Source organism: Anas acuta, chromosome 14 (genome assembly GCF_963932015.1).
Source record: "Anas acuta chromosome 14, bAnaAcu1.1, whole genome shotgun sequence".
Taxonomy (NCBI): domain Eukaryota; kingdom Metazoa; phylum Chordata; class Aves; order Anseriformes; family Anatidae; genus Anas; species Anas acuta.
The window spans coordinates 14,379,044-14,406,441 of record NC_088992.1 but is presented as its reverse complement, the minus strand read 5'-3'; the positions used below and the strand labels follow the sequence as shown (position 1 = coordinate 14,406,441).

The 27,398-nt window shown below is 37.7% G+C and overlaps 1 protein-coding gene across 10 annotated transcripts in view; it reads left to right on the top strand.

Moving 5' to 3' along the window:
- Positions 1 to 27,398, top strand: part of RANBP17 (RAN binding protein 17) — a 159,957-nt gene that overhangs the window by 62,636 nt on the left and 69,923 nt on the right. For 9 of the 10 annotated variants that reach the window (XR_011101293.1, XM_068697834.1, XM_068697835.1 and 6 more), the window contains one exon: positions 21,491 to 21,564. The exons of the other annotated variant lie outside the window; for it this stretch is intronic. Coding sequence is in view for 8 of the 9 variants with exons in the window: in XM_068697834.1 (XP_068553935.1) it covers positions 21,491 to 21,564 (74 nt within the window). In the remaining variant the exon portion in view is untranslated. The remainder of the gene's footprint in view (positions 1 to 21,490; positions 21,565 to 27,398) is intronic. 10 annotated transcript variants of the gene reach the window in all.

Genomic DNA, 27,398 nt, shown 5'->3' with positions numbered 1-27,398 from the left:
GTGAAGAGATAGACATAATAATTTGCTCATTTCCTCAGAAAGTGTTTTTTTTTTTTTTTTTAAAAGTGCTTATGATTTGTTAAATAATAAATGTACGTAATACCTCATTCACAGCTTCAGCAACACCTTACTTTGGTGCATTATGCACACCAGGTCATTGGCAGTGCTCTGTCTGTTGATAACAGGATTCACAAATAGACACGTTATAAACAAACCTGTATTAGGAAATGTTTTATAAAGAGAAATCCATGTTGTTCTAAATGAGATAGTTCTGTCAGTGTTTTGAAATTTGTATTTGTACTGCAAATGCATAAGTTTCCTTAACTCCTCCTGCTAAAGGTATTTTAACATTCTTTAGGGCCTTCAGAGTCCATATATTTGTTACAGCTTTTAAACAAAATCTTGAGTTAAAAACAGTATTTGAAATTATGGTCCTTCAAGTCTACTGTTCTCAGATAAATTGAATTTATGTATTCATTTCTATTGATACTCAATGACAATGCTGAATAGCTACTTCCTTGCTTATATCAAACAGACCTAACAAGCAAATGATATTCCACTTAAATTTATTTATTTTTTGCTTGTTACACATTACTGCATGAATATGCACGGTGTTTTTAAACAAACTTTTTGCATTTGTTTTCCTTTAATATACTTCATTCATCATAAAAATGAATGAGGCTATCAGTCAAGGACTGACTGCTTTTTCTTAGGTTGATTGCTGCTGTCACCAGTGTTATACAGATCTGGAAGGATTTCCCTTAAAGAGTAGTTTTTCATTATTATTCTATGAATATAGACAGTAATTTATCTGTCCACCCCTGCAATATCTTATGATAGAGAAAAAAATCCCATTACATGTCTATAATATATAGAAGATTTTTAGCATGTGCTTCAATAATTCGTATTTGCTCTTTTCTCTTGTTAGTACTGAAAATTTGATTTTAAAACCCACTTAAACAAATAAACATGGAATTACTGGAATATGTCATCTTTGAAAAGCAATAAATTTTATTTTCCTGAGAAGACTTATAATGTACTTTGGGTCTTTCACATATTGTCCTCACCTACTAATAATACTTTGCAATACTTTGCAGTCTTTTTTTTTTCTTTTTTTTTCTTTTTTTTCTTTCTTTTTTTTTTAAAGTTCCGTTACCTTCGTCCTTACTCCATTTTCTGCAAGTACAGATTTGTCACTGGTTAAAAGATAATTGGGCCGTATTTTTAGTTAAGGCTCTCAATCAGCAGATAAGTGAGGGACTGTTAGGAGACAATTGGTTCTTACAACAAAGGAGCCTCATGAAGTTATGTTTGTTTGTTTATACCAGTCCACAATTTTGTTTAAAAATTAGTATGAACCAGATTATGTGAATTAAAAATGTTACATTTATTTCATATCCTTAATAGTTAGATCTTGAAAAAAGGTAATTGCATTTATTTATTTTTTAGTTATTAATTCCTGTATAGAACATAAGGAAGAAACACTTGATCTATAAAATTCCAGTAACATAATGTTTGACATAAAAGAACAGAAAATGATTTAAGTTTGGTTTTGATCAGGATTTAATGATACAAATATTGTTATCTATACAGAGGTCACTGCCCACTCTGTTACCTTTCTAACTAGCTCTGTCCTTTTTATCTTTCAGAAAAGTATTTTACAATTTGCATAAGGTACTGTAGGATTTCATGAGCAAACAAAGGGAGGTATTGGGAATGAGATGACTGGTAAATTTGGGGGTGGATTTACTTTATCTTCTTTAAACCCACGGCCATGTTACATCTTCTAACTGCTGTTTCTAAAGTCAGTTGACAGAAATCAGTATTTGTTACTGATTTGTTAGTAGATTTTATATGTCGGCCAAGAATTCTTAAGAGCTATATGCATGCATTTACAGAAGAATGGAATTAGCATTGCCAATTACCAATGTATAAAAACAGTCACCCAAATTCAGTACTGGATCTTTGAAACCAGTTCAAAAATATTTTATTACCTGGAAGTATCAGATTGCTTTCTCAATCTTTCCTTTCTGTGTCATCTTGTTTCTGGGGAACAAATGACTTAATAATACCTTTTAGTAAACCGATGATGAATGGTTGCTTGAGTAATACAAGATGCTGTGTTAAAATAATTCTCCCTCTCAAACACATTTGCACATGGGCATTATCTGCATAATAAAACAAAAACTTTCCAATTTCTGTTTGAGCCTGTGCCATACAAAAGTCTCATGTAAACGAGATACCTTAATGCGCTGCTTTTTTCTCCAACATCTTAATTAAGAAGGGGGAAGAGTTTTCCCCACAAGTATAAATGTAAAAAATTATGATTAGGTTTTCATATATGAACAATATTTTCTGTATCATGCTTCTGCTACAATATTTAACACACATGAATGGAAAAGCCTGTTGGCCTAATTTTGGAAGCGATCGGTATTATTAATGCCATCAAAATTGGTAGGAATTTAACACACCTGAAAATCAGATCACTTAATAGTAAGATCTCTTCTTGTGTATTTGAGAACCTAAATATTCTTTAATTCGCAGATTCATCATTTCAAGCTCTTAAAGTTCATTTCTCCCCTCAATCTGAGGGTGATTTATGATTGCTTTGTTGTAGATCAAACAGTTTCATCTTTCAAACTTGCTGCACCTTCCCTAGCATTTCTATCACTTATGACTTTGATGCTCAAAATAAAGGTGAGATAAGATGAATGTGTGTGTATATAAGAACTCTCAATTGGACCCACCCACAGGTATCTGAAACTTCACAGCTCTCAAAGTTTAATGAATGTTTATTGTACTCAGCATAGCAAATCTGAAAGGTCAAATGAAAAACAGAAATATTATTGCAGTCCCCTTTTCCACTGATTTTCATCACTGTGCCACAACAACTAAAAAAATAAATAAAAAACCCTTGCGCCCAAAAATTTGTGACTGATACTGAGGTTATGTGCTTTCTAAATGACATGAAGCAATGTTTCTCAGAAGTGGCATTATCTGATTAAGTGAAAAAAGAAAAAAAGAAAAAACTATGAACTTTAAACTCAGATATCTACAATATGAATAAGAATTTACTCAGCACTTGTAATTCTGTACAGTCAATAGGCTTTGTCCATAATTCATGTAGGTTTCACTGTGCTGAGAACTATACAAACACCTAATCAGTGCTGGCCACTACCACCCAATGGTTTATACTTTGCAAAACGTGCATGACCAGTATTTTGTGTAATGTACATACATTCACCTAGCAGAGCTCTATACTGTCTGTTCTTCTTTATTTGCTCTTTTACAATTATTTTTTCAATTCTAAGTAATAATTTTGAAGACACTTGAAGTGTACTTGCTAGGTTAAGAAAAAAAAAAAGTGTTTTGTTGGAGAAGATTGCTGTAGAAAAGTCAAAAAGAGAGTTTTGCATTCATAAATTATCCCCTTCTCCTGACTTCTGTGGTGCATTTAGTTAGAGGAACACAAACTTAGTATAACCTAAGCAAAACTTAGCATAAAAGTAAACAATTGTTGAGGATTCAGTTAGTTCCAGAGATGAGGCAGAACACCATCGCTGAGAAGTTTTTGACTGAATGTTCAAGTTTCTCTGCTTCCCAGGTCTGCTTTTTAGCGTTTTAATGTGCTATCCATGTCTTCAAATGCTCTACAGAAGGAAGTACTTAAAAATTCTTCCATTCTGATTCTGCTGCTATTAAAGGTACAGGATTTTAGGTGCAAGGTGACCGTAAGTTCTCTTACTACTGTCTTCTGTTCATATGTCCTATAACTGGTGTCTGAGGCTACAAAAGGGTTGTTTAGTGATGTGCTCAGTGTACTTCCTTCAGCAAAAAGGCCCCCACTTAGTAGAGTCATCTCTAATAACGTACATTTTGGGCCATGAACATTCTACATCTGCACATCTCTCTGAGTAAAAAAAGAAGACACTAAAGCATATTTTAATTTATATATGCTCAAATATCAATAGCCCTAGGAAATGTTTATCTCCCAATTTTTCAAATGAAGGCTGGGTATGTTTTGAGGTGTTTGGCTGTGCGCTATTTGATGGCTTTAGTGGATTGTTTGGCTAAGGAGAGTCATGGATGTTCTTAATTGTCTTGCTGAATCTTAAGCTTAGGTGTCAGTCAGCTGGCATGAAATGCAGTATGGAGTATGTGTGGGAGAAATAAACATGTACCTATATGTTTCATGGTTTCATACTTCCATTATATTCCCCAGAGCATGTCAGGGAGGAAAAACTATATTTTGCCAGAAAATGAGCGTGATGTTTGCTACATTCACATAGTAGGCACATCAGAGTAAAGCATGCAGGCAGGGCTCACGAACCTGCGTGCTTGGGTGCGTCATTCTGGCTGGAGCACGTTTGTTTCCTGGTGTGCTTGTTGCTTTAAAGATTTCAAGGTGCAAATATATGCACGTAATGATTTTAATTGTAAAGATGCTGTGTAAATAGGTGAAACCATGCTTTGCTTTTGTGGTGCATTGATGTTCATACTTTGTTGTAAGCAAAAGGCAGGAATCTGCAGTAAGATCGTTTTGTCCGTCATTATGAAACTGAGTCTACAGGCACAGGTAGAGCCTGGATACTTTCACATGCAGGCTATAGAAGTGTTCCCTCCTTGCTGAAGGACACCAAAAGCAGGTATGCGTTAGGGTGTTATATGAGGGGACTGTTTCTTTCCTGGCTGTACCAAATTGTGCTGAGAACCACGTATAAGAAAGCTGTGGTAATGAGCAGTACAGTAGAGAGAGGTGATTTATGATACCTGTTTCTGACAGCTATAGTGCTGAGATTCCCAGGGTATCTGATCACTGCATTAGCATGCTGACAGCTCAGCATTTAGGACATTATGGTAATTTATCCTGCATATGCTGTCACCTGCACTGTCAGAGTTTCTTTTTAATGATGGTATAACTATTTTGTTTGTTTGTACTGCATTCTTTTCATTTGGCTAATGCCTTCTCATTAGATTGCACCTAGTAAATGAGAGTAATTAAGTGTTTCCTATAGCTCAGATGCAATGATTAAGTTGCAGAGTTGGTGCTGATTATGTTTTGTCATTTATCTCTATTAATCTGAGAATAATCCAGATGATAAACACATGTAATTTTTTAGCTAATGTTCAATAGATGAAATTTATAGCTTCTCAATGGAGCCAAACAGTAAGCATGTATTTATATATGAATAGTAAGTTATTGTACTTGTATTCCTGTTAAATAAACATAGAATTATCTGCGCAACTAAGGAAAAGACAGAACATCTACTGAATATAGAGGTTTTCACCTTTTAAAAATGCATTTTCATACAGGAAACTACTATTCATAATTCACAATTAAGTGAGTGTTTATTCTGCTTTCTCAAGTATCTACAGAGAAGCCTGTGGTGATATTTTGAGGGTTTTTCCTTTATTTGTATGTGTTTGTTGCTATTAACTCTGCAATACAACTCATCTAGTAGCAAAGTGTAGTTTCCATATAAATACTTCTAAAGTACTCAGTTTAAAAGCAAAAAAAAAAAAAAAAAAGAGAGAGAGAGAGAAAATAGTAATGCATCAGAGTAAGCACTTCACAACGATTTGGAATTGTTTATTTAACTACAGAAAGAGATCGAAGAAAAAACTCTTGAGCTTTTTTCTACATATGGAGTTGTAATAATAAAATGTTGATAGGAATATTAACAGCAACACTAAATTTCAGGAGCTGAGTTATATGATTATGTTCCTTAGTTTCCCTGGTTCCATAAGCTTGCTAGTATATTACACTACTTATTTGGTTGTTTTTTTTCCTAAATACATAATTCAAGCAAGGTAGGCAGTATAGCCCCATAACTGGGTTTTATACATTAAAATCCCGATCAGTTTCAAAAGTAGCAGTGTCTGCGTCACCAGTTAATACCCCTTAAAACACACACCTTTCCACTGTAGACAGAAACACCTAGGTAGTGTGAGGGTTTGTGCCATTACATGTAATGATACATAAATAATTGTGAGCCCAACAATTTTTTTAATGCATGTATAATACAGCCTAATATAAGAATGTTTTCTTTATCATATCTGTGTCCATATGGCATATGAGGCTGTTATTTAACGGCACTTGTCAGAATAGCATCTGGAGCCGCTACCAGTGGCTATTCGTTTCCTGCCTCATAGAGTTTTGTGCGTTAATTTGGATTGCCAAATGTCATTACATTTTGATTTGGAGGAGTTCTTCTGAATAGGAGTTCCTCTGTTTGTTCCTTGTTGTTTTTCATGGCAATAATTCATGACCTTTTCTAGGGAAATACCTCCCAGCCCCCTGCAGTTGAGGTGTTGTACAATATTGCTTTCTTTTCGGTTACTTAAGCATGGGAACAGCCCCCACCCTTAGCCCCCAAATTGCGCTCAGGCTGCTTTGCTCTCTGGACACACTATGAAGCACCGCCGGGACGCTGCAGCTGCATTTCAGACCTTTGCTGTTGCAGAGCTAGGTCTGGAGGAGTTGCTTTCTGTCCAGAAGGACTCTGCTCGGCGGTGTGAAGGCTGCTCAGTGAAGTGGTCCGGGCCGGCCACTCATCCCTAGCTCGAGGTGTTGCCTCCCACACCGGTCCCAGAAAACGGGGAAAGGTGGGTTTGGAGCTGCAGGGAGAAAGTGGGCATAGGGTGAGTTGGATGTAGAAGGTTATGATGAGACTGAGCACAATTGGAAAATGGCTGAAAATGTGCTGGGGCAGGAGAGGTGAGGGGTCTGACGCGGACAGTCCAGCATCAGTCCAGAAGTGTAAGGGTTTTTTTTCAGTCTGCTTATTAAAGTCTTGCACAGTTTTTCTGTTTCTAGATGAGTACATAATTTTGTAAAGATTTTTTTTTTCAGTACATAGAAATATATTGCTCAAACTGCCGAATAGTGTGGTAGATTGAAATAGGTTAATCGGCTGAAATTGTTCATTAGCTGTTTGTTTTCCGGGAACATAAATTTTGGTGCATCTGCATTCTTTCTGGAAAAGCAAATACTCTGTGCTGTTTATGTGGGTCAGTTCTAGAGTAGCTGCTTAAAATCCCATGTACTGAATTCTGTTATCTTTTCTCTTGGGTGGATCAGGAAAACAGTTGAAGCAGCCAGTGATGGCTGCTGGGCTTTCATTTCTTTGTGACTGGTAAATGAAACACATGCAGCCTCACCAAACTACATGACTAATGACAACCTCCAGTGGCTCCTGCAATCAAAGATTAATTTGCTTTATCAAGTTTAAAGAATAGTAGGCGATAAATCATGTCAAAAAGAAATAATCAGTGGCAGGCTGATGTTCTTTCGCACAGTGGAGGACAGGTGCAATAGAGGATTCATCTGCCATAGACCGTTAATTTTGTTCTCACACTGTTGTGTTAATCTTAATATTTATTTAGTTGATTTTTTTTAAGTCAGACGGATTGCAGTCAACTAATATTTTTGTTTAAAATGTATACTATTGGTATTTAGCTCTAAAATTAAATACTTGTTTAGAGTCTATCATTTAGCATCAAAATGTTTTCAACCTAATTCCTTTCATAATTGACAGATATATTTCAATCCCATCTTTTTGCTGTCTTCTTGGTGTGCAGTTTAATGTGGACAGGAATAAAAATGTGTTGTACGATCTAGACCATACATATAATTATATATATATTTTTTTCCTTTTTGTTGATTCCTGTCCAGCGAGATCCTGCCTCTTACTCTGTCTGTGGGAGAAGTGTAACAGCAGTCCTAAATGGTGCAGTTCTGTGTGTTGGCCTCTGAAGTGGGAAGCTAATGATACTGGGCTGTTAAGGCCTGACCTGCCATGGCACTCAATACAATCTGCTCTTACCAGAGTAAATAGCACAGCATAGGAAATGACCATCATGGTGCAGGGTGCAGTTCATGGTTTCTACTTAATGAAGTGATTCAGAGACAGCATCTCTGTTACATTTGTATGTAGTGAATACAGTCATTCCAATAAAACCTGGATTTAAAATTAAAAATAAATAAATAAATCACTGTTAAACGTGAAAGACAATCTATAGTATGTCGTTGTAGTATTACTTTATGTAATATGACACTGACTGTGACCTGCATTTAGTGGTGATTTGTGTTGTACAGACAGCAAGGATTTCAACTGCTTGTTTTGTGTAGAAAATACAGATACCTTCTTCTGACCTGACATCCACCTACCCAATTGACTGTTGACCATTCAGAGTATGTTGTCAGTTAAATTGCGATCCAATAGTACATTCGGCAGTGATGTTTTTTTTTTTCCTGTGCATAGAAGAATTTTAATAATAGAATAATGCAGATTTCTGTAAACTTTGGTAAGCATAGAAATGATGTGATATCTTTATAATAATGTGAGCCCTCTAGTGGCATTTTCTGTGATCTAAGTTTAGATAGCTAATTGTTTACAAGAGTGTAGAGCAGCGTACGTGTTCAGATGGGAGATCTAACAGGAGAACAGGCTTACCCTCCTGTGGAAAGGAGTCTACGGGAAAGACCAGCCTGCTAACCTAGGCTTTTGGGTTAGTTCCCGGATAATTGAGATATTTGCATTGAGTGTTTTAATAATGATGGAGTTGTATTTTGCAAGGGGAAACATTGCAGAACTTCTAAACAGATAGCTGGGTCTTGCATACACAGTAAATGACTTACTAGGACCTGTCTGTCCCAGTTAGATTAAAAGATGCAACACTTACCATGCAGATATTAAAAAATGAATTGCATAAAGATTAAAAGAATTTTAAAAATAATAATCTTGAGAAGTAAAAGGAAAAAAAAATCTCAAAGACTGAGCTTGACAGAAGTAGATCTTAAATAAGCCATTAACAATTTAATGCTTTTGGGTGTCCATGGGCTACAGGCAGTACTGTTCAATGTAGGTTATTAGAGTGTCAGAGTTAACTACCTTCCTTCCTTCCTTCACTTATACTGAATTTGAATGCTGTTATTCTGTTGGTCATAAAGACTTAATAGTATGGGGGGGAATACTAGGACAGGTTATGTGTCATTTGTATTAATAGGCTGTCTTTTTCACCGTGCTGTTTGAAGGTGTGTGCCTACATTCTGGCTTGGGCACTGGTGCCAACTGTAATACTGATTGCCTCCTCCTGCTAACAGTGCTGGAAGAATCAAACCAGGGACACAGGGCAAGTCCTGAAAGTGCAGCTCTGTGAAGCTGAATAACTGGGCTCCCTCACCTTCATTTTATTTCATTTTGTTCTTAGTAACACTGGTTTCTGCAACGCTGCAGCAACGCTGCTTCAATTCCTTTGTGCCATTCTGGTGATGCGGAAAATGCAGGCTAATCCTCCAGGAAAATCTTGCTACTTGTGAGTCTACATTTAAAGAAAATGTGCATTTAAAAAAACTTGCATTTAAAGAAAGACAACAGGTTTATTATATGTATCTTCGGTTATGTTAAAAAAAAAATCTGGATTTCTTACTTTTTTAATGTGAAAGTGTAACAGGTAAATTAATGAGCTGATTAAAGTAATTCCCAGAGCAAAAACTCAAAATAGAGTAAAATTTAAGTTAATGTTAGTCATTTGAAGTTAAAATTTGTAGTGGTTGAAATAGAACTACCATAAAAGCAAGTATTATAAGAAAATACAAAAGTATCACCAGATCACAGAGCAGGTGAGGCCAGGAGGGACCTCTGGAGGTTGTCCCGTCCAGGCCTCGTGCTCGGAGCCATCAGCCGGAGTGCTCAGGGCTGGCTTGGTTCTGGGGATCTCCCAAGCACGGGGACACCACAGCTGCTTGGGGCAGTCTGTGCCAGCATTCAGCTACAAGCTCCATGTTGGTTTTTTTGTTGAAATGAAGTTTCTTGTATTTTCATTTGTGCCTCTTTCCCCATGTCCTGCCCCCAGGCAGCTTGGTTCCCTTTTCTTTCCTGCCTCTATCAGGCACTCACACACCCTGCTAAGATCACCCTGAGCCTTCTCTGCTCCAGGCCAGGCCAGTCCCAGCTCTCTCAGCATCTCCTCCTGTGTCGGATACTCTAATCCCTTGTGGCCCTTGGCAGGAATTGCTGCAGGACATCCATGTCTCCAGTCCTGGGGAGCCCCACACGGGGCCCAGCACTGGGCATGTCCCACCAGCGCTGAGCAGAGGCCTGCCGGGGGCAGCCCAGCACGCTGTGCGTCCCTGATGGGATGTGGTGATTACAGTGTTTGTTTCCACTGCTTTATATTCCATAACTTAGTATCTTGTCCTACTCTGGGGCTTTCAAGTGCAGTGCAGTCTCGAATTGGAGCGCATAAGGCTATAATCGAGGAATACATTTTTGAAGCACTCCGCTCAGCGTTGAATGCACTTCTGTTAAACATCACAGCAGGGCAAACACTTGTCTGTCTTCTGTCACCTGCCATTCTTCTGAGGCATGGAGAGGAAAAAAAAAACACGTTTCAGTTACCTGTTCCACATAGGTTTTGTCTGTATCTTCTTTGTTGGAGCAGTCGGTAGTTGGCATCAATTTGGACGAAAAGAACTGCAGTTAGGGAGGCCACGAGGAAGGCTCCATATTATTTCTCCAGAGCATTCTCACTACTGACGAGTTGTTTCTTGAGGCGTGTAGCTCTATTGAGAAAGCAGTCTTATGGGAACAAAAGTTTTATTTCTGAAGCAGGATTTTTATATCAATTTAAGTATTAAATGATTTGTATAGATGTCAAATACACAATAACAGCTTATCAGAAGGTATGTAGAAGCACATATAGTTGATTTTTAAATATCATTTTAGATTTTGTAAAAAAAAAATACACTCAGGAGCTGATGATTTAAGTAGCATTAAAATAATGCCCATACTGGCTGTGCTCTTATCAGCACAGTTACATTCAAGTTTATGCTTTTTTTTTTTTTAAAAACAACCAATTTCATTCTAATTTACTGAACACCAGTAACAATGAGAATATTACTAATTTTTGCTTTTTACATCATCATCTAAATGAATGTGCTTTTAGAGTTAAATTAATTTTGCAATATCTGTTCTTAAGCTAAGTGTGAGTCAGCACATCATAGCACAGAGCCTTACCAGACTGCTTTGCTTCTCAAGCATTGCAGATTGTTTGGTGGTAGAGTAGAGGCATATCTGACAGTGTTCTCTTACCTGGTATGTTTGTATAGATTTGGCTATCTTGTTTGCTTCAGAAGTTAGCAAAATGTACCAAAATATTCTGTAATGTTCTGTATATTACTAAAGACCATTACTATCAGTCATATTATAAAAAGATGGCACAACATGAAAAAGTGCATGCAGAATGTAGGTGATGAGGCCACACTTCAAGTCGTCCTGGACCCGAAGATGTGCATGGATGAAATTTGGCTGTTCTGGGTGTTGCTTGTTAGGTTGTCTGGTATCGCTTCTTGATTCTGGAACATGAACTGTGGTGTTCTTTACTGTCTGCACTCTAGTGTGACTAATTGAAATGTTGGATGTGATGGTCTTTTTTGAATTGTTCTGTATTTTTCCCTCTTAGCCTGGATGTTCGTCTGTTTTTCCAGCCAAAGCCAAGACAGTTTATGCTGTATGTTTTTCAGTGTTCAAGTTCAGTGTCGCTCCCTCTTTTTAACATTAGGGGCTGAAGTCTGAAACTTCTCGCATTGCTGAGAATAATTATCGATCAAGATTCTTCACCAATTTTGATTGATCACTTTCATTAGTTTTTTGTTAGTTTTGTAAGCTTTTCAATAAATGTAACTATAATTCTATTCCCTGTTGGTGATAGAGTAGGCTCTATTTTTACACTTATCTGTACAGTACATTCATGTTTGGAAGTCCTTAACTTAGAGTATGCTGTGTCAACTTGTGGCTACATTTATGATCGATAATTTAACAAAAGCTTGCTATAGACAGCTTTCTCCATATAATACAGCTCTCAAATGCCTTGTGTGCATGGGTGAGACTGTGCCATTCCTTCCTGCTAAGCTCTTGCTGGATCAACTTACATTTGCTGATAAGTTCAAAATTTGAATTTTCAATGTCTGAATATCACTGTTGTTGCATTTATACATATCTGTAACTCCTCTTGAACCATACTCTTGTTCATAAGTCCTGTTAAATTCCCTCTCCACTATTTGAGTTTTTTTTCTAAAAATCCAGTTATGGATGGTATAGCTATGCCAGGCACCATTCACTCTTTATTTTGTACCATAGTAAAATTACACCTGTGTTTCATCCTCACAAGTAGACTAACCTGAATTAAGAAACCATGGACATTGCATTGCTTTTTCAGCTGTCTGGTTGGTTTAACCTCCTTGGTTAAACCTCCATTTTGTCTGGCTTTATATAATGAATGTCATTGTCTTAATATTCTTAAGTTGTTATTACATGTATAAAACACTAGAAAATACTTATTACCAAAGTAGACTTTTGGTTACCATAGGGAAAAGTGGTCTGAGGATTCAGGGAGTGGAAAAGTGTCTGAAAACTATTTCCCATCTCATTTTGCATCAAGCAGTGCTCAGTCAGACTGAAAGATCTGCCCCACAGCATCTCCATTCAAAATGATTGATAGTCGTGTTGGTGGTGTGCCTGGTGAGGAATTTAGAATCGTGCAGCATCTTTACTAACATGTTGTGGGCTGTTTTCTTAAATTGAGTAGCTGTATTTTAAGTGCTTTTAATTATTAGTAGGTAGTTAAGGTTTGTTTTCATGCTCAATTATAGAACTGCCATTTTGGAACTACAGCAATGAGGAAAGTTGTGAGGAAAGCAGTACCAAAGTCACAGATGTTATTGAAATAACACTGAGTGAAGGAAATTAATTAATAGAACTGTCCATCTTAAATGTAGATACATGAAGATATGAAGACAGTTAAAAAGAACATGATGCTTTGTTTAATGATTTGTGAGGCAGTCACATTGTAAGAAACAAATGTCTGAAAATAGTTTAGCCCATCAGTCCAGAAATACTGCAATACAAAACCAAAAGACAATGCATTTCAGTATTCCGTGCAGATTAACTCTAATTAGTAGGTAGGCTGTAAAGAAAAAACATTAAGAGCAGCTTAATGAGTTCAGTAGATACATATAGATTTAAAACATATCCTAAAGAAATAAGACTGCAGGGCTTTTTTGTTTCAGATCTGTTTTAACCAAAAAATGCTTTCCCAAAGCTCTGACATTTACTTTAATTAAAAATACAAATCTTGGTATTCATGGTATGTGATGGAAAGTTATTGTTTTATATTGCAGTAATATGTTGCTATTATTATTGAAAACTTTATGCAATTTTTAGATTTAGAGGTAAATGTTTGTTATCATGCAATAGTTGGAAAAATGTGTGATTGCTTTTTTTTTTCCTGAAGGTAGTTTGAAGGTCATACTTAAAAATGCATTTAATTTTTAAAATAGCTTGCACCTGAACTGTTTAAGCCAATTTTCAGTTGCATTTTAAGTTTAATTATGTAAATCCGTAGGAGAGCCTTAAAAAGTTACCCTTTGTTTAATCTCGTGTAACCCGTGCTTCAGAGTTGGCAGTTTAATAAAGGGTCAGATTTTACTTATGTGGTTAAATAGAACATAAATGTAGACATTTCACACGATGTACCATGTAAATGTAAGCCTTTGTAGTTACAAGTTTTTGTAGCTGGAGAATTGTTTTAAAAGGCATGTAATTTATTAGCTATCAGTAGCTGCTTTATTGCCTTGCCGCGCTGCAGTAATAAATAAAAGAAAGTGAGCTGATTTTACAAATGGCACACAAGGTGCACATTTTGTGAAAAAAGTCTTTTTTTAAAGAATTGGCATTAAATCCTTTTTTTGTGATGACAAAGAGGCTAAGAGTGCAAACTGTATTTTCTGTTTATCGAAAACAGAGTCTCTTTTTCTCGAGGGCATTTTTTCCTATGATCATCAAGGGATTTCAAAAGCAATAAAGTGTGGAATCATTGTTCGACTTGAACAGTATTAAAACTTAGGTTTTAATTTCAGTGAAGTAATAAGATTTGAACCTGTCTCACATTACAGCACTGTAAGGCATTTAGCAATTGTATTTTAAAGGAGGTTTTTAAAATGCAGCTCACTTGTAAGCTAACTGTCTGTCTAGTAATTAATAGTTTCTCTTCAGCAGAGGCTGTTGTGAATCATACTAAGAAATCACAGTTTTGTTAATAACAAATTATGATAATTGTAAGGTTGTTAATTCCTAATTAGTTTAAACCTACAATCTTTTTCTGCCCCTTTCCGAGATTGATTTTCAAATGAAGACAAAAAAAGTAGAGATGGAGGGTTTCAGCATGCTCTTCACCTTAAAATTAAAATGAAATGATCCACATTTATCCGTGAATTTCAAGAAACTTTATTCCTTGGCCAAGAGTGTAATTTAGCTTCCTGCTAAGAGCTGATGAAGTATCTAATCCATAAACATATTTTATATGATTAATACTAATTCCTTTTTCAAAGTTGGGTGTTACAGATAATTCTGCAAAACACCAACCATTTTCTGTACTCACCTGGTGAACCCCAGGACACTGGAACATACTGGTATGTCCAGCGAACCGCGGGCATTTTTGCAAAGATAATTCCAGGTGCTCAAAATGTAAATATTTCCTCATGTTGTCTGAAGTGTTGGCTGATAAGAAAAGAGCAATCATTGTAAATTGTAGTTGGAAATGATCACGTATGATTTTGGAGGAGGGAGCAGGGAAGTTTATACACAGGTGCATGTTCAAAACAGCCATCAGTGTTTAACATTTGAGTGGTGAGCTATGACCTTTCGTGATGATTTTGAACGGTAACTGCCTCCATTAGCCATAAGGTTTGTTTCTTTATTTTAGTAGATGGCCTAGACTGTAAATATTAGAGGATCTAAAATAAATCAACATATTATCCTAAGGATACAAAACGTAAGAGCTATTTGTGGTTAGGAACCTTTGACAGATAGTTTGGATGAGGCAGATGATTGCCCGCCTCTCGTATCTGGCTTCCATTGCTATGCCTGCAGGCAGTTTAGTGTTATAGTTGTATATTGATGTCAGGGTTACTACTGAGTGGCTAGCAATGACAGATGTCTATAATTACAGGCAATGCTTCCAGTATTTCAGAAGAGCCAGCCTATGTTGAACAATTATCTTATTTCTGGCTTGCCAAAGAGGGTTGTTCAAATTGCTAGTATTAGCTGTGGTGGCTGTAACACCTCTCCTTATGCCGTGGGATAAATGTGCAAAAAGCACTGATGTACAGCTCCGGTGCAAAACCTTTTTAAAATATGTGATATCACTAAATTTGGTGTGCTTAGGGCTTGATCCTGAGAGATGCATAACACCTGCAGCTATGCTCAAGTCAGTACAATGAAATAGTTTTAGAAATAGAAATTTTAGAAATAAATAGCTATGATTTTTATTACTTGTCTTTAAGTGCCAAACTAATGTTGGTGTTAAAGGATATCAAATGGTCAAGTTGCTTGCACGTAAGCATGCTGAGTGGGCCACTTGTTTAGATGCAATTAAGCAGCTGAATAAAATTAAGCTGGACAGGGACAGGTAAGAACATAGATTACTGCTACTTCAGGTTTGGGAGTTTTCTGACTCCAGTACAAGAATAAATCTACTCATGTATTGTAATCTATATGGTATTGTTTCATTTCAATCATTTAGAGGATTTTTAAAGCAGCATTTTACTTTCTTATTAAAACAAATAGATGACTGCCTAGATGGCTTGAATCTCTGCAGTGTCTGTGTTTTCCATGAAAGCTGTACACTGCTAGAACTGTGCCTTGAAAACTAAAAATCAGCGGGATGATGTTCAAAAGTAACATCTATTAATACAAAATAGGCTAAGGAATTAGAAATCTGTAACAGTGGTTTACAAGAATGATAGTCTAAAGACTTCTAAAGCTAAACTCCTTTTTAACAATTGGCTAAGACCTAGCAGGTAAACTGATTTCTTTTCAGAGCATGGTCCTCATGCTGCATTGGCGGTAACAGCAGTTAGTTGGTAGTACAGCTCCCGTAGCAAGTCCTCCAGAATTATAGGGCTTTCTCTCAAGATTTTCAGAAAATAGAGGAATTGGAAAATGAATAAATAAATAAAAACAAAAGCTGAGAGGAAGTCATTGAAATGAAAAGACCGATTTCCACTTAAGAAAAGGTTTATTGCTGGCATTGCTCAGGCACTCAATGGAGCAAGAGGCAGGGAGCAAATGACACCCACACCCTGTGAATCCTCTGCTCCATGGAGCTAAGAGAGCAGGGGCTTGGAACACATCCCGTGAGGGAACAGCTCATTCCTCGTACTGTCTGGACTCGCGGGGACACAGTAGCCCACCAAGGAAATAGAATCTGTAACTATGACTCTGAGCCACTCAGTGTACTTACTCTACAACATTCCGCCCGGTTGCAGTAACAATACCCTAATTTTTAAATGTTGTTTTATGGTAGGTGTCTGTCAACTGAGGAATAGTATTTTGATTAAGCTGGCTGTGTAGGTAAGGCAGTGGATAGCACATTATTTATATAACTGATGTATTTCCTCTGGTTGCTTACAAACACATGCAGCACCGAGTGGGAGGACAGCCTCCTTTTTGTATAGTGCAGTGCCCAACTTCCATCTGCTCTTCAGAGATCCCATCTGAAAGTATTTGAGGCAAGTTCTTAAGGCCTATTAAGAATTTTTTTTCTTGTAGGGAGCTAACTATATAACAACAGATTATCCTCTGGGTTTAGACTCAGAGTTAGGAGTGTTTGGAGATGTTACCTTTTTCAGACAGCTGGTCAGGAGTGGAGGCTTTATGAGCAACCAAGGTTTCCTCTGCTGTGGATGAGATAAAAAAGTGAAGGCTTTTTAAGCCTTTACTTTGGTTGGAAGGCAAAAGTTGTTGATCTGGCACTCTGATCCATTAATTAGGGGACTAAGTTCAGTTTCTCATTGATCATGCAGCAGAAATCTAGCTTCCAAATTACATGTAATGGAGCTTCTGCACGTTAAAATTTAAAATACCAGATTTCAATTTGAAAAATCGGTGAAAATTGTACCTGGAAAGAAAGTCTCGATTAGCATGGAACTTAGTGGGTTTAGTGTAGATGTATTAGAGAGGTGGGGTGGCACCTCCAGGAAGCTGCTGTGGTAGCCCAGACACTGGGCGAGTTGCCTGCAGAACTGGGGTGGGCTGTGTGGGGAGCTGCTCTCCAGCCCAGCCACGCCAGCCTCTTTGGCAGCAGCTGTCTCCATGCAGTTGCTATCAGTTTTGGAGCAAATATGGTTAAGGTCTGGTTTTGCCCTCTGTATTCATGACAAAATACTTTAATGTTACACTGATAGTTCTCTGCAGCAAGGCCTGCAGAGCTTCAAGGAAGTTATAATATCTTAAGCATTTATGCTGTGCCTACGGGTAATAACTTTACTGTAATTTTCTGAAGATTCATTATCCAAAATCTTAATTCATTATAATAGCCCTTATGAAACATATAGAAACCAACATTTTCTTGTGTTTTCTTATTTGCACAGTGTGAGAGATTCATTGCTCTGTTTTAATTTGTTTCATGGGGTGCGTTTGAGTACATTCCATACAGTGCTGTTATTGAATTTCTGTGACTGTCATTATATAGCCATACAACCTTTAGGAACTCATATTCTGAGCTTCCCAGTTCTGTAATCTGCTTCACATTTAAGAATTGACATAATTAGCTTCTTCAGAGTTATAACGATAGCACCAAAAAGAGAAGACCTTAAAGACAAAGCAAAGTTAAACATATCTAGGGCCAAAGAGTAGAGAAGTCAGAGAAATAAAGTTTTAGTGTAATTACCACATTATTTCTCTGTTTGAAGTTGTATTTACATGTGAATGTTTTGCTTTATAAAGTGTTGCTTCCACAATTTTATTTTCTTTCTTTTTGAAATGCAGCAGGTGGGGTTCAAGTAGATGGGAAGTGTAAGGTTATGAGATTTGGATAACTGGTAAAGCTGCTAGCTGGTAAAGGATTCACTGGCTCCAGAGCTGGTGAACCTGCTGGCTCCCTTAAACACGCCAATTCCACCGAGGTGCCTTTCATTTTATACATCTATTCACAAATCTATTTCCCTATTCTGTGAAGTGGAGCAAAGAGCAAGGAAGCTGGTGGATGGGATAGAAAACAAGACTTAGGAAAAGTGACTGAGGGAGGGCATTAGGATCGTTTAGTCTGGAAAATAAGAGGTTTAGGGAGACCTCGTTGCTCTGTACAACTACCTGAACGGAGGCTGTTGGTCCCTTCCCTCAGGTGACAAGCGGCAGGACGTGAGGAAATGGCACCAACTTGCACCAGGGGAGGCCCAGAGCGGCCCTCAGGCAGAATTTGGTCCCGCAGAGGGTGGCCGAGCGCTGGGACAGACTGCCCGGGGCACTGGGGGGGTCCCCACCCCGGGGGTGTGTAAGGGACGTGTGGACGTGGTGCTTGGGGACACGGCTCAGTGGGGGCACGCGGTCAGGGGTGGCTGGGCCTGGTGAGCCCACAGCTCTCCTCCAACCTGACCAATTCCATGATTTTTTGCTTTAATATGTTTGAAGCTGTTATTGAAGGTGTTTTGCTGGTCTTTCCCTTATCATCACTCCCATGACTATTGCTGTCACCTGTGAGTGTTGCAGCCAGTGCTGTTGCTTTTGGGTTGACGTGGTGGTATCAGCCCAGCTTGCTCTAAGGGCTTTGGTTAAGTGCTTGTACCGGTGAAACTTACCTAACATTGTAGCCTCATGTTACCACTTCTGTGCATTTCTCACTTTAATTCATAACCGATGTACGTTGAGATGATGATAGTGATGCGATATTTGATGGTTCAGAAGCTCACATTTCGTGGCGATACCACAGCATGCTCGCCCAGCGCTGTGTGTTGATGCAGGGTTTGTATTGGAAGCTACAAATCCCACAGTTGTAAGGATTTGGGAATAATTGTGTAAAGGCTTTACAGAAGTCTTAAACTGGTTGTTTCCTACTGAAAGTTAATTATCCTGCTCCTTACTCGAAGTCTCCGGGGGGAACTGCAAACATAGCCTTGTTTCTTTCTGGCTGCCAGGAGGAAGGGGGAGGCCGGGGCTGGGGGCGAGCCAGCAGGTGGGCGCCTGGGCACATCCCGGTCCCGGTCCCGCAGGCGCAGCCTCCCCAGCTCCGCGTTCACCTCCGCGGCTCCGTGATGCGAACAAGGATGAGATCACTTCCACATGCAATTCCACATCCTTTTATGACCCCTTTCAACAGTGTTTTCCTTCTCCTTTTGAATACGTAGCACGGTCTTTGTTGCTGAAGTGTTTTTTATTATGATCTGTCCAAAATGCTTTATCATTAATTTTTTATAGTGCTTAAAAGTCTAAGGGCATTTCATTGTTGTGGTTGGGGGCTGTTTGCTCTTCTATTTTTACATCCTAAGAGTGTGTTTCAGTTTGAAAATGATTTTGAAGAAGGTGTTTAAAATATCACGTTTATTTTAGCTTGCAATTTGTCACATTACAGACCGGGTAGTAGTTTTTATTACCAGCACTGTATTCATGCTGACTTGAAATGACCCTGTCACATGCGAAAACAAATCAGATTGTTGCTGTTAATGAGCTTTTCAATTTACTATTCAGTGGATCAGATAAGTGGATTTAAGAGGTAATGATCCTGCTTAGCACTCAAGCTTGGCTGTCAGATCCTAGTAGTTGTGGGAAATCCCCAGGGACAAAAGCGTTGACACAGTTCTTGATGGGATAATGGGAATCAAAGCTAATGGATGATAAAAGGAGTAGTAAGAGTTACAAGGATAATTGTGGATTAAAGCACTGCTCTTTGTCAACACTGACTGCTGGTTTAGTATTTATTTGTTAAACTCAGCCGTGGCTTAGAGCCCCGTTTGCCAACAGAGAGAGTGCTCCCGTCGCACTCCCCCGGCTGCTTTCCCTCCTCCTTCCCCTTCCCCTTCTTCCCGAGGAAGGGAATTCGGAGATGTCTCTAAAATTGCAGCTGCTCCATTTCAGCAATGTGCTGTTTAGCGGTGCTTTTTTTTTCTTAGATTGGAAGATAGGAATTTTATACTTGAATATGTTATTGTAGCTGCGGTTTACTGCAAATCGTAGCTTTGCATTTACAGTGTGAATATGATATTTTGCAAGGTTTGAAAAATAGTATGTTCCTTTTTTCATATTTTGATTGTCCTTTTGCTACTGACTTCTGTCACAGAACACTGCATTCATGCAATTACAAAAGGTGATATTTTACCTTACAAGTTAAGTAAATTATCCTTGATGTTGATGCAATTTCTGGTTACAGCTGCAAGTTGATTCGCTCATGCCTTCATTATGCTCCAATTTAAAACTGAATTTTTGGGAACATGAAAATACAATTATTATATTTTTTTTGTTGACTTCTGCAGTGGTAGAATACTGCTGGTTTGCTTTTTAACCAAAGTTGTAGCATTGCATCAGTAGCAGAACAGAAGTTGGTACAAGCAAATTTAGATACAGTAACATAGGTATTAAGTTATCTAACGTTCATTGGTATTTGTGTAGAATATATAATGCTGGCGAACAAAATTGACAGCTAGATGGCACCAGGCTTTCACTGCTGGGGAACTGAGGCTGCCTGTGCTGGGCTCGGTGCTGCGCTTCAGACCTTGGTGATACTTGACTCGATCACATAATGCGGAAGAATTACATGTAACCCATAATACTTGTTTTAGTATCACTAAAGGTTGAAATGACCGAAATGAAATGTACCGACCTGCATTTAGCCTAGTCGTAAGCAAATAGCAGTGCTACTTGAGCTCAGGCTCGAGTGAGTTGCAGAGCATTGAGAAGTTTTGCAGTGCTCATTTCCCTTTTATTTCTCAAGTTGATTTAATCCAAATAAACATTTTCATCCAAACTAAATGTTTGGCTACTAAAACTACTAAAAAACTGTATGAAGATTACACAGTAAGTAAAAAATTACACTTGGTGTGTGCTGTGTGTTTGCTGCTGCATCATAACAGCAGTGTGACCTGGTAGGTGGGGTGCTGGAAAACTCGGCTGGTAATTTCTCATGGATCTGAAGCAGAGGGAAAAAGTATACAACTAGAAGTTACTTGGCTGCCCCAGGAAGGGAGAACACAAAACTGAATGCCTGAGGAGTACCTGATTCTCTAGTTTGTGACTGGTAGTGCAGCAACGTGAAAGTGGAAGCTAAGGGACAGTGCTGAATCGTATCCCACTGAGGACAGGGACCAACAAAAGAATGTTTTCTCTGTCCCCTTGCAACATCGGTAATAAAACACTTTTTTGAAAAGAGGCGGGTTTGTTCTGTGAACCATAAAGTGAGTTTAATGTGAAAATTTTCTCTCTCTTTTGTGGGAAGAAATGTTTGCAAGGGCACTTAAAAGCTGATTGGCTCCAAAATTCACAAACCACATCATACAGTGTGTAAATGATCTCTTACAAATGCTTTAGCTAGATTGGAACAGCAGGCATGTGTGCCTGTACTTTTCTCCTGCAAAAATAGGGAAAGGTTTTAGAATAAATTAAACTGCTGGTTCTTGTGAATGTCTATAATATGTTACTGTTGAAATGTTTATTTCCAGGTGTATGCCCGAATGTCAGAAGTCTTAGGAATAACAGATGACAACCATGTTCTAGAAACGTTTATGACAAAAATGTGAGTTTATCCTTGGGTTCTATTCTATATGTATTTTGTTTTGTCTTTAATGTTTACTTTAAATCCGTGTTTTATTTTATGTTGTTAAGTTTGCCTTCTGCTAGAATAATGTCTTCTGTAAATTTTAAATATTTCAAGTAAGGAATAACTATTTTTAAAAGCACCCTTATCTTATTTTCTGTAAGTACCGCAGGCCTCTAAATAAACACTTAGAGATAGATAGGTACTCCAGAGTGCCTGCATCACTTCTAGAAATGGCTTATGGGAGGATAAAGCTGAAATTTCATAGATGCTTGTTCAGGGACAGTCCTGGAATAAGCATTTCCCTCCATTCCCCGCTTCTCATTGCTGCACCCTCAGATGCCAGTAGAATTACCTGTAAAGCTTCAGCATGATTCACGGCAGAGAGCTGACCAAGTTAAGTTAATCTTTCTTTGTTTTGGGGAGGTTTGTCTGATTTGCTTTTTGGCAAGATCTGGCGAACTTTGCTCTTAGAAGTATGGATTCACATGGAAAGATTTTAAGGACTCATACTGAAGGATACAAGGGGCATTATTGTCAGTCGTTCTCATCTCAGAGATGAGATGGTGCGTTTTTCTGGCAGACAAGTATGGCAGTACTTCTGAAGAATAAAGCTAGAGAATTGCTCTTTTTCTTGTGCTTCTGTTGCAGTCCATAGGTCCAACAAAACTTCTAGGATTTTCTCTTTTATTACTTATGTCCTTAGTGGGACCTGAGAATTTCTTCTGAGTCAGAAGTTCCATCTAAATAATTTTTTTTCTCAATTCAAAGCAAAATGGTTTCTCCAAACAATTATGAATATCCACTAAAAAATCTGGGAAGTTCCAGGAGACAATGAGTTGTGTGTGTGCCAGGAGAAAGAGAAACGAGTACTTTAGGTCTTCATTCTACGGTGAGGAAAACATTGCATCCTGTCATTAACTTCATGTCCCCTCAATCTGACCTATATAACCCTTAAATATTTTCTGTGGACTTAGACCTACTAGGGAAGCATCTCTTCTGGCATTGCCAGGTTAGCCATGACCTGTTTGGACAGTATTAAACATGAACTTGTCTTTTGCTGCCATGACTACCAACCTTGAGAAACAGAAGCAATTAAGACAAGGTCATTTGCTAATGTGGTTTAACTTCTATATGGAAAACAAGGCATAAATGTTTTGCTTCCTCTAAACCAGAGGCTGAGTGTTGCATCCTGCCCTAGGATAACAATAGTACCCATCAAACCTTGATATTTATGCAGAGAATGCGTTGTAGACAGGTAAATGAGGGAGATGAAAGGAAAAATATTGATAGATATTTACTGCATAGTTTCTGGAAGCATTTCATGACATAGAATTAGCTAGGCTTCACTTTGTTGTTTTCAAAATACAGTAAAACCTGAGCAAATGAGAAAAAGGAGAGAAGAGGACTTTTGTATGGAGACCAGATGAATCAGTTTGTTCCCTTTTTGTACTCATTCATACCATTGCAAGGAAATCCATGTTGCACTTGCTAATTGAGGAAATAGCAGTATATCATTTAACAAGTCTGATAAGTACATGTACTACCTGTGTTTAGCTTAGATGTGGCTCGTTTTGCACAAGCACTGTAAATCAAGAGAAGATAGTGTTTTAACGTTACATGGAGGTTTTTACAAGGAAAACCAGGTAAATAAAAAGCAGAACTCAGAGCTGCTTTTTAGATTACACATTCTGTGTTAGTATTTTCTCTTATTCTGTGGCTTACTGTATTTTTTTCAAAACATGCAGTTTATGAATTGTTCATTGATCAGATTGAAGATCATTTTTGTTTTGCAGAATGAATGTTACAGCTTGAATTGGACAATTCAGTCAGTATCTTTAAGAGCTGGCTGTGAATCTGTTGTCCAAACACACTCATGTTTGTGCTAATTAATAAACTAGCTTCTTCCCAGTGATAGCATGTCGATTGGAAAACCTGGGTGTGAAACCCAAACATACTGATTCATAATCCGACAAGTCGAGTCTGATGGGGCAATCCAGTCTGGCAGCATTTTTGATGATTTGTTACTGACTCTAATCTTAACACATTTGAAGAGCAGTGGACAGGATACGCGAGTGATTAAATCATTCACCTTTTTCTCTTAAAATACACTTTTATAAAACATTAAGATGTTAACTCACCCTCATTGAATTCTGTCATTAACAGAAAACAATTTGAAATGCTTCTTGCTGTAGCTACTTGTAGCTGCAGTAGCTACTGATCAGTTTATGGTTTAAAGGTTGCATTAAATAGGTATTCTCCAAAGTACAGAAATATTTTGAGATATATCAATATAATAGCTGCCCTTTAGATCTTTTGGCAGTAGTTAAAGTGCTGCTGTCACATCAGGTCCTAGACTTCTTATTACACTTCCATTGGAAGCTAATGAATGTACCTTTTACTGAGTTCATCTTAAATTGTTTCTGGAGGGGTAAAGTTTTGTGTAGGCAGATTATCTGTTAATGGCTGTATTTTCATCATAGTCTTAGCAGAAATTTATTGAGTACCTCTTTTAACATCACTGCCCTTGCTTGCTTTGACCATCATCTTAAACGGTATACATGTGACGGGGGAAAAGCCAGCTGAAAAAATACCTAGCCTCAAACCAAATTTTTCTAATATGCAAAGCACCTTGAGCCTTCTTAGCCATGTTCAGCAACTCTGTAGCAAGAGCAGAGCAGGTTCAAGGAGGGTTAAGCTGGGAGGAGGAAGGTGCTGGTGAAGACAGGTAAAGGGGAACCAAGGGCTTTTGAAGGAGGCAGTAGGGCTGCAGGGGATGATGAGATTCTGGAGGGCTATGACCTAAGGTCCCAGTCTGGCTCCTTAAACTTTCTCTTGCCTAGCCTGTTCACCCAGGGTACTGGTTTTCAAAGCCACATGCTGATCTTCTGTCTGTCTCCAGCTCTATCCCTTTTACTCCTGCTTCCTCCCAGAACAGCCGTGTCACGTATTCCTCTTGGCCTGCTGGGAAGTGGCTTCAGGCCAGGACTCTTTTGGCAAGGAGTGAGGCACTGTACCCAGAAACGACAGCAGTTCTTTTCTTCTGTGGGTCATCTTTTCGAGCAGTAGCTACCCACCTGTCTTGATCCTTCCTTGTATAGGTAAGAGGCGAGGAGACATTTAGACTGGGGTAGTTTTAGTTCCATCTGCTCCTTGAGTCTCTCCTGGGCATCTGGTCCTAATTGTCTTTTATTTATTTTGGCAGCAAGCACCTTTCCTTTCCTTCACAAACTCTTTGTAAGCCTCTTAGGGTTCCTTTCAGTTATTATCAAATCTATGTGGAAGTGATTTTCATGAGGTAGATTAACAGAATGTTCACCCAAATGCTTAGTGTTTAAATGATAAAATAACTGAAACATGAATGAAAGATGTGCATCCAACGCTGCTGTTGGATTTTTTGTTTAACTGCTGTTATGAGTTCACTGTGGTGGATACACATAGTGAGATTTTTCCATGTAGTGTGTAAATTCTACTATAAGCATAAAAAGTCTGAATCTCTGCATATTTTTCTGAACACTCAGAACTTACACAACTCCATGAATTGCAGCAAACTAAAACTTGGCACTTTTATTCATAACAGTATGTGTATTTTTTTATTTTTTATTTTTTAACTATTCACCTTTGTCCAGCTCTAATGAAAAGTATATATCCAATCACTGTCATTGAGCCACAGAGAGCTTTTATTGTAAATGATGATAATATACAAGAAATAATTAAAACATGACTGTACGGAGCCTTCTTCCCAACAAATTGCTGTCTTCATTATTACTGAAACACAATTATCACGCAAGGAAGATATTTTCAAAGTTCTTTTAGGGGATTTGGATGGTTGTTTCTCCTACTTTTTAATGTCAGTTTGGTAGCAGACACCGTAAGCATCTTTGAAAGTTTAGTTTAAATTGTGTGATTCTTTTTGTCTTTTTGATTTCTATAACACAGGTATATCTGTATTATTGAGACAAAGGCTATTCCTAAATTTACATGATTCAGAATTTCTAATTTGCTCTAATTCTGCTCTAATTGTTCGTTTGTTTTTGTTTTTATTATTTAAAAAGAAATCTCCAAATGTGCTGGTTTACAGCAATTGTCATCTCTTCCGGCTGGGTAGCAACATATCTTTGACAAGATACATATCTTTGACCATCCATGTGGCCAGATGGATTTTCTCTGGTCCCTATTCTTTGCTGACTTCACGCTTTCATTTAAAAAAAAGAAAAAAAAGGAAAAAAAAAAAAAAGCTTTTTGCTTTTTTATCTTCTATCCCTGATTCTCTGTTTTCTTCCAAAATTTTCTTTTTAAAATTGTGTTGTACATTTTTCAGTTCTGTCTTCTAAGCTGGGCATCCCATTCCTGTGCTCCACCAGCATTATTTCCAGTCCTCAACTTCCATAAGAGCTATTACAGTAAGGACAGGGCAGGAAATTAAGGACAGTAAAATGGGTTAGAAAACAAAAATGTCACGAAATGGATTTAAGGGGCTGGAAGTGGATGTCGGTGCCTTATTTTTTTTTTTTTTTCATCTGTCACAATGACTTGGAATGTGCAAAGAATTTTGATTCTTCTGTGGATGGATGAAACTTTTCCCAGAGAATTATAAATTGGCATATACAATCACTATTTGCCTTCCCGTTCTTCTCTATTTTAGATTTTAAAACAGAAAACCTCTAAAGTTGTACTTTTAAGTCACAAGGGTGATTGGTGCACTGATAGAACTGCACTCGTAAGCAATGATGGTGACAGGGGAGGTCTCAGAGCAAACTGGAGGGTTCTAAGGGGAGAAAATGGGAAGTTTCACCTTCTTTGGTGTAGCTTTTAGAAGCTAGGCTTTTATTCTAGTTTACCTTTTACAAAAAGGTAAACTAAAAGCAAATATTTGAAAGTATACTGGATTCTTAATGGTGTTTCATTTAATATTTTTTAAATTCTCATAGCTTTATTCATTTTTTTGCACCTAGTTCAGTATTTTAATGCTGTGTAGTTATCAAAATTGCAAATATTTTGCTGCTTTTTATTACCACTTTTCTTTTATTTGCCTTTAAAATGTGTTCAGTGCTGCTTATAACCACAGACATTTCTGTTAATTTGGATTGGTGTAGCTTTTGATGAAATTTTGACTTTCTGTGACTCATTTGAAACTTCATGATAGGTTGCTCTGACTCAGTTTGACTTCATTCATATTTTAAGTCAATAAGCCACTTGAGAGAGGAGACAAGGACACCAGCACTTGGATTTAAGAGCTGTCTTGCCAAGATTTCTGTGAGAGCTGTAAATTTTTTCTCCTCTTTCATTCCTTGGTTTCTCTTCCTTTAATGGTGGAAAATCACTTTTTGTATTCTGAGATTCCTCTATGGATCTTTACAAATTTTCTCAGATACTTAAACTCTTTCACAGATGTTTCTGAAAGTACTACATTTTATGTGCCTTTCATATTGTCTGCTATTGATAAGGCAAAAACAAAAATGGGAACTGCTAAGATTATAATGGAATTTTTTCAGCCTCTCTTCTTGAGTACTTCTCTAGCTTTTATATTATTACTCTATCTTGCAACATCCAAATACAGACATGAGAAGATAGACAATTTAAAAAAAAAAAAAAAAAGTCATGAAATGTTGAAGAGCCTTCCTCATATAGTTTTAATTTTATCTTCAAGCTGTTGCTGTGACTTCTTGTTTTTCTTTAAATGTCTTACATTTAGCTACTGAAGGACAAGGGGTTTGCTCTTTTGCAAAGTAGCCTTTTTATGATTTTGATATTGATGTCACATCTGGATAGTCCAAATTCATTTTTATTGCATTGTATGGTATATACTTGTT